This window comes from Bos grunniens, chromosome X (assembly GCF_055505025.1).
Source record: "Bos grunniens cultivar Pamir isolate PY7600 chromosome X, Bosgru_T2T1.0, whole genome shotgun sequence".
Lineage (NCBI taxonomy): Eukaryota > Metazoa > Chordata > Mammalia > Artiodactyla > Bovidae > Bos > Bos grunniens.
Genome location: NC_141194.1, coordinates 127,477,044 through 127,484,150, shown reverse-complemented (window position 1 = coordinate 127,484,150; position 7,107 = coordinate 127,477,044). Strand labels below are relative to the sequence as shown.

The 7,107-nt window shown below is 46.0% G+C and overlaps 1 protein-coding gene across 1 annotated transcript; it reads left to right on the top strand.

Annotated features, from left to right (window-relative positions):
- Positions 1 to 5,425: 5,425 nt before the first annotated feature.
- Positions 5,426 to 6,736, top strand: LOC147341364 (uncharacterized). The gene is made up of 2 exons (XM_086389209.1): positions 5,426 to 5,804; positions 6,086 to 6,736. Exons 1-2 carry the CDS (start codon positions 5,461 to 5,463, stop codon positions 6,333 to 6,335), a joined length of 594 nt encoding a protein of 197 aa, XP_086245335.1. The 5' UTR covers positions 5,426 to 5,460; the 3' UTR covers positions 6,336 to 6,736.
- Positions 6,737 to 7,107: the final 371 nt, after the last annotated feature.

Below are 7,107 nucleotides of genomic sequence, written 5' to 3'. Positions count from 1 at the left end.
ATCAGAACCAAAAAAAAAAAAAAAAAAAACCTGACAATACTGTCACTGAGTTTGAAGAATAAATTAATTTCTCATAAAATGCTGATGGGAATACAGAGGAGTACAGCCACTTTGGAAAACATTTTATCTCTTTCATAAGGTTCCTTTATGCAACTTTGCAGAATATAATTCCCCTTGTCTTGTTGTTGTTCAGTCAGTCAGTTGTATCTGACCCTTTGTGACCCCATGGACTGCAGCAAACCAGGCTTCTTTGTCCTTCATATCTCTCAGAGCTTGCTCAAACTCATGTCCATCGAGTCGGTGAGGTCATCCAACCATCTCATCCTCCATCATCCCATTCTCCTCCTGCCTTCAATCTTTCCCAACATCAGGGTCTTTTCCAATGAGTTAGCACTTTGCATCAGGTGGCCAAAGTACTGGAGCTTCAGCTTCAGCATCAGTCCTTCCAGTGAATATTCAGGATTGATTTCCTTTAGGATTGACTTGTTTGATCTCCTTGCAATCGAAGGGATTCTCAAGAGTCTTCTTCAACACCATGCTTCAAAAGCATCAATTCTTCAGTGAGTCCAGCTCTCACATCCATACATGACTCCTGGAAAAAACATAGCTTTGACTAGACGGACCTTTGTTGGCAAAGTAGTGTCTCTGCTTTTTAATATGCTGTCTAGGTTGATCATAACTTTCCTCCCAAGGAGTAAGCGTCTTTTAATTTCATGGCTGCAATCACCATCTGCAGTGATTTTGGAGCCCAGAAAAATAAAGTCTGACACTGTTTCCACTGTTTCCCCACCTATTTCCCATGAAGTGATGGGACCAGATGCCATGATCTTAGTTTTCTGAATGTTGAGCATTAAGCCAACTTTTTCACTCTACTCATTCACCTTCATCAAGAGGCTCTTTAGTTCCACTTCACTTTCTGCCATAAGGGTAGTGTCATCTGCACATCTGAGGTTATTGATATTTCTCCCGGCAATCTTGATTCCAGCTTGTGTTTCTTCCAGTCCAGCGTTTCTCATGATGTACTCTGCATAGAAGTTAAATAAGCAGGGTGACAATATAGAACCTTGTCATACTCCTTTCCCAATTTGGAACCATTCTATTGTTCCATGTCTGGTTCTACCTGTTGCTTCTTGACCTGCATACAGGTCTCTCATGAGGCAGTTAAGGTGGTCTGGTATTCCCATCTCTTTGAGAATTTCCCACAGTTTGTTGTGATCCACAGAGTCAAAAGCTTTAGCCTTGTCAAAGAAGCAAATGTTTTTCTGGAACTCTCTTGCTTTTTTCTATGATCCAATGGATGTTGGCAATATGATCTCTGGTTCTTCTTCCTTTTCTAAATCCAGCTTGAACTTCTGGAAGTTCATGGTTCACGTACTGTTGAAGCCTGGCTTGGAGAATTTTGAGCATTACTTTGCTAGCGTGTGAAGTGAGTGCAATTGTGCAACAGTTTGAACATTCTTTGGCATTGGCCTTCTTTAGGATTAGAATGAAAATTGACCTTTTCTAGTCCTGTGGCCACTGCTGAGTTTTCAAAATTTGCTGGCATACTTAGTGCAACACTTTCACACGATTATCTTTTAGGATTTGAAATAGCTCAACTGGAATTCCATCACCTCCACTAGCTTTGTTCATAGTGATGTTTCGTAACGCCCACTTGACTTCGCACTCCAGGATGTCTGGCAGTAGGTGAGTGATCACGCCATGGTGGTTATCTGGGTCATTAAACTCTCTTTGTATAGTTCTGTGTATTCTTGCCACCTCTTAATATCTTCTGCTTCTGTTAGGTCCATACCGTTTCTGTCCTTTATTGTTCCCATCTTTGCATGAAATGGTCCCTTGGTATCTCTAATTTTCTTGAAGAGATCTCTAGTCTTTCACATTCTATCGTTTACTTCTATTTCTTTGCTTTGATCACTTAGGAAGGCTTTCTTATCTCTCCTTGCTGTTCTTTGGAACTCTGCATTCAGATGGGTATATCTTTCCATTTCTCCTTTGCCTTTCAATTCTCTTCTTTTTTCAGCTACTTGTAAGCCACCCTCAGGCAACCATTTTGCCTTTTTGCATTTCTTTTTCTTGGGAATGGTTTTGATCACCGCTTTCTGTACAATGTCATGAACCTTGGTCCATAGTTCTTCAGGCACTCTGTCTATCCCATCTAATCCCTTGAATCCATTTGTCACTTCCACTGTATAATTGTAAGGGATTTGATTTAGGTCATACCTGAATGGCTTAGTGGTTTTCCCTACTTTCTTCAATTTAAGTCTGAATTTTGCAATAAGGAGTTCATGATCTGAGCCACAGTCATCTCCAGGTCTTGCTTTTGCTGACTGTACAGAGTTTCTCCATCTTCGGCTACAAAGAACATAATCAATTTGATTTTGGTATTGACCATATGGTGATGTCCATGTGTGGAGTTGTCCCTTGTGTTGTTGGAAGAGGGTGTTTGCTATGACAAGTGCGTTCTCATGGCAAAACTCTGTTAGCCTTTGACCTGCTTCACTTTGTACTCCAAGGCCAGACTTGCCTGTTTCTCCAGATGTTTCTTGACTTCTACATTTGCATCCCAATCCCCTATGATGAAAAAGACATCTTTTTTGGGTTTAGTTCTAGAGGGTCTTGTGGGTCTTCATAGAACCATTCAACTTTAGATTCTTTGGCATTAGTGGTTGGGGCATTGACTTGGATTACTGTGATATTGAATGGTTTACCTTGGAAACAAACAGAGATCATTCTGTCATTTTTGAGATTGTACCCAAGTATTGCATTTTGGACTGTGAGGGCTACTCCATTTCTTCTAAGGGTTTCTTTTCTGCCATAGTAGATATAATGGTCATCTGAATTAAATTCACCCATTTTGGTCCATTTTAGTTCACTGATTTCTAAAATGTTGATGTTCACTCTTGCCATCTCTGGTTTGACTACTTCCAATTTACCTTAATTCATGGACCTAGCATTCCAGGTTCCTATGCAATATTGTTCTTTACAGTAGCGGACTTTACTGTCACCACCAGACATGTCCACAACTGGGTGTTGTTTCCACTTTCGCTCAGCCTCTTCATTCCTTCTGGAACTATTTCTTTGCTCTTCTCCAGTAGCATACTAGGCACCTACCGACCTGGGGAGTTCATCTTTCAGTGTCATATCTTTTTGCCTTTTCATACTGTTCATGGGGTTCTCATGGCAAGAATGCTGAAGTGGATGATTGTCTTGAGATAACCAATATTCTGTATTCTATAAACATTTAGTTTTGACTATCCTTGACATTAATATAAAAAAGGAATCATATGAGTCTATACTTTTTGTCACTAATCATCAGGAAAATGGAAATCAAAACCACAATTAGCCATCATCTCACACTTGTCAGAATGAATATCATCAAAAGAACACAAATACACGTTAGTGAGGATGTGAAGAAAAGGGAACCCTCTACTGCTGATGGAAATATAAATTGGTGCAGCCACTGTGGAAAGCAGTATGGAGGTTTCTAAAAAAACTAAAAATAGAACTGCCATATAACCCAGCAATTCCACTCCTGGGTACATACCCCCCAAAAAACAAAACCACTAATTCGAAAAGATTTATGTATCCCAATGTTCATAGCAACGTTTTTTTTACAACTGCCAAGATATGAAAACAACTTAAGTGTTCATCAATAGATCAATGGATTTAGAAGATGTGGTATACATATACTATGGAATACTGAGCCATCAGATCAGATCAGATCAGTCGCTCAGTCGTGTCCGACCCTTTGCAACCCCATGAACCGCAGCACGCCAGGCCTCCCTGTCCATCACCAACTCCCGGAGTTCACTCAGACTCATGTCCATCGAGTCAGAGATGCCATCCAGCCATCTCATCCTCTGTCGTCCCCTTCTCCTCCTGCCCCCAATCCCTCCCAACATCAGAGTCTTTTCCAATGAGTCAATTCTTCACATGAGGTGGCCAAAGTACTGGAGTTTCATCTTTAGCATCATTCCTTCCAAAGAAATCCCAGGGCTGATCTCCTTCAGAATGGACTGGTTGGATCTCCTTGCAGTCCAAGGGACTCTCATGAGTCTTCTCCAACACCACAGTTCAAAAGCATCAATTCTTTGGCACTCAGCCTTCTTCACAGTCATAAAAAATGAGTTTTTGCCATTTGCAGCAACATGGATGGACCTGAAGGATATTACACTAAGTGAAATAAGTCAGACAGAGAAAGACAGATACTACATGATGTCGCTTATGTTGCTGCTGCTGTTGTTTAGTCACTAAGTCTTCTCTGACTCTTATTGTGACCCCATAGACTGTAGCCTGCCAGGCTCCTCTGTCCATGGGATTTGCTGCTGCTGCTGCTGCTAAGTCACTTCAGTTGTGTCGGACTCTGTGCGACCCCATAGATGGCAGCCCACCGGGCTCCTCTGTCCCTCGGATTATCCAGGCAAAAATACTAGAGTGGGTTGCCATTTCCTTCTCCAATGCATGCATGCATGCTAAGTCGCTTCAGTCGTGTCCAAGTCTGTGCGACCCTATGGACGGCAGCTCATCAGGCTCCTCCGTCCACAGGATTCTCTAGGCAAGAACACTGGAGTGGGTTGCCATTTCCTTCTCCAGGCAATCTTCCAGACCCAGGGATCAAATTTGTGTCTCCTGCATTGGCAGGCAGATTCTTTACTGCTGTGGAAATCTAGATACTACCACAAACTGGTGAATCTAACAGAAAGGAAGTGGGCTCACAGATATAGTAGCACAGATATAGTAGCTACCAATAGGAAGGAGATTGAAGAGGGTCAGTATGGGATAGGTAATTAAGAGGCACAAGTTATCAGGTATAAAATAAGCTTTAAGAGCCACTTCTGTAGCAGTCCAGTGGTTAAGATTGCCCTTCCAACACAGGGGGCCTGGATTTGATGACCGGTTATGGAACTAAGATCCTGCATGCCATAGGACATGACAGAAATAATAATAAGCTACAAGAATATATTGTACAACACAGTGAATATAGCCAGTATTTTATACTAATGATAAATGGAGTACAATGATTAAAAATTGGGAATCACTCTATTATAAACCAGTAACTTATATAATATTACACTTCAATGAAAAATAAAATATGATAATAGAAATAATTTGATATTAAACAGAAAAAACATTCAGTGTCTTTGGCTCTGACCCATGCCCCTGTCCCTCTCTGGAGCCCACCTAGAGAATCCTTGGTCCAGCCCCACCCACTCGGCCCTGCCCCTCCCACCCCGCCCCCTCCACTGCCCCTCCCACCCCGCCCCCTCCACTGCCCCTCCCACCCCGCCCCCTCCACTGCCCCTCCCACCCCGCCCCCTCCATTGCCTCGAGAGTCCATTAGCTCCGCCCCCTCCTCCTGCACGGAGCCCCACCCCTGTGGAGATAGGCTTCCTGTTGCGCCTGCGCATTATTGACCGCCAGTCCACGTGGGCGGAGCTTCCCGAGCTCTGGAGACCGCCCATGGCCCAGCCCACCGCAGGCCTGGGAAGCCTCAGAATACACGCACTTCCTGCCACGCCTCCTCGAGGACCATCGTGCACCTTGCAGAGCCCAGCAAAGCGAGCGAGGCTCAATGGACAGCTGAGTGCAGCTGATCAAGGGCCTCCTGGCCCTGCCTATTCGGCCCCAGACACGTCGGTGGAGGAACCTGATCCCTTCCCCGAGACGTTTGACTGCGACACCGACCGGCTCCCGGAGTTTATCGTGCAGACGGGCGCCTACATGCTAGTGGACGAGAACCTGTTCACCAACGATGCCCTGAAGGTGACGTTCCTCATCACCTGCATGACCGGGCCAGCCCTGCAGTGAGTGATCCCCTATATCAGGAAGCAGAGCCCCCTCCTCAACGATTACTGGGTTTTCTGGCCGAGATGAAGCGGGTGTTTGGATGGGTGGAAGACGAGGACTTCTAGGCCGGGAGCGCCTCGGGTCTGGGGGCGGGTGCTCGGGGGAGGGTCCGCCGCGCCAGTCGCCGCCTCCCAGATCGCCACAGGCGTCCTCCCGCCGTGTCCCCCCTCACCTTCGGGTGGCCGCGATTTCCCCCGTGCTCATGTCCCCTCCCGCGTAGTGCTGGCTTTTGTTCCAGGAATAGCGCTCCAGGTTCTAGCTGGTGCAGCCGCCCTCTCGGGTCAGCCCGGCCTCTCCCCTGCACACTTGGACTCGGTCCTGCTCTCCAACTGCAAGCCGGGCTCCTGTTATCCACTGGGCAGATCACCCACACCCGGCCGCTGCCAACCACCCGCCCCCTGCCAGACTCCCAGGCCCGCCTCTGGGTGGCCAGAGACCTGCGCTGTTGTGGCCATCACCATGCACCGCATCCCACCTGCAGCCTATAGTCTTTGGCTATCTGGACTCACCCGGGAGGTGTCTGAGGTGGCCACAGCCTCTGGACAAACAAGGATTCCAACAGCTCACCACCGTCCTGGAGGGGCCGGCCAGCCTTTCATCTGTGATGAGACCCAGGTCTTTCCTATCCCAGAGACATCTTCTGTTCCTGCTGGGTGTGACCGCCAGGTCCCAGGGCTGCCTGGCAGTCAAATCGAGTCACTCATTGTCTCCTGTGGACCTGTTGGTTTCACCCAGAATCCAGTTCTCTTCTGAATGTGCAGCTGTCTCTCTGATGTGTGCCTTTTGTTCAGCACAGTAGCCGCTGCATTCTGCCTAGCTCTTCTACACTACCGGGACAAACTTTTTTTCCCTTATTTTCAATAAATATCAGATGATGTTCAGAAAGAAATTGAGTCTCCATGAATATGACACCTCTCCCTCCATGGTCCAATAAGTGGGGTCCATGACTTGCTCAGAAGGTATGTCCTCTGCCATTCTGTGGCTGATATGGTGTCTTGTATTATCCAGCAAAAAAGATAGCCCTGTGGTGGTCCTGGTAATGGAGACCCTGCTGGTGATCATTCAGTTTCAGATGTTGACTCCTCCAAACCAGTCAGTTCCATGCCCCTTCCTTGGGAAATGGATCTGGATCAAATTTTTGGTCAAGGCAATGTCAGGAAGAACAGTTAGGAGACTTTGGGGAAAGAGTTTCTCTTTTCCAAAAAGCTGCTTTTGAAAGCATAATAGCTAATTTTTACAAATGAGGAATCACATACATTT

Coding starts and splice junctions, on each gene's coding strand:
- LOC147341364 (XM_086389209.1), top strand. CDS start 5,461: ATGGCCCAGCCCACCGCAGGCCTGGGAAGCCTCAGAATACACGCACTT. Junction 5,805..6,085: donor ATGACCGGGCCAGCCCTGCA/GTGAGTGATCCC, acceptor CTTTTGTTCCAG/GAATAGCGCTCCAGGTTCTA.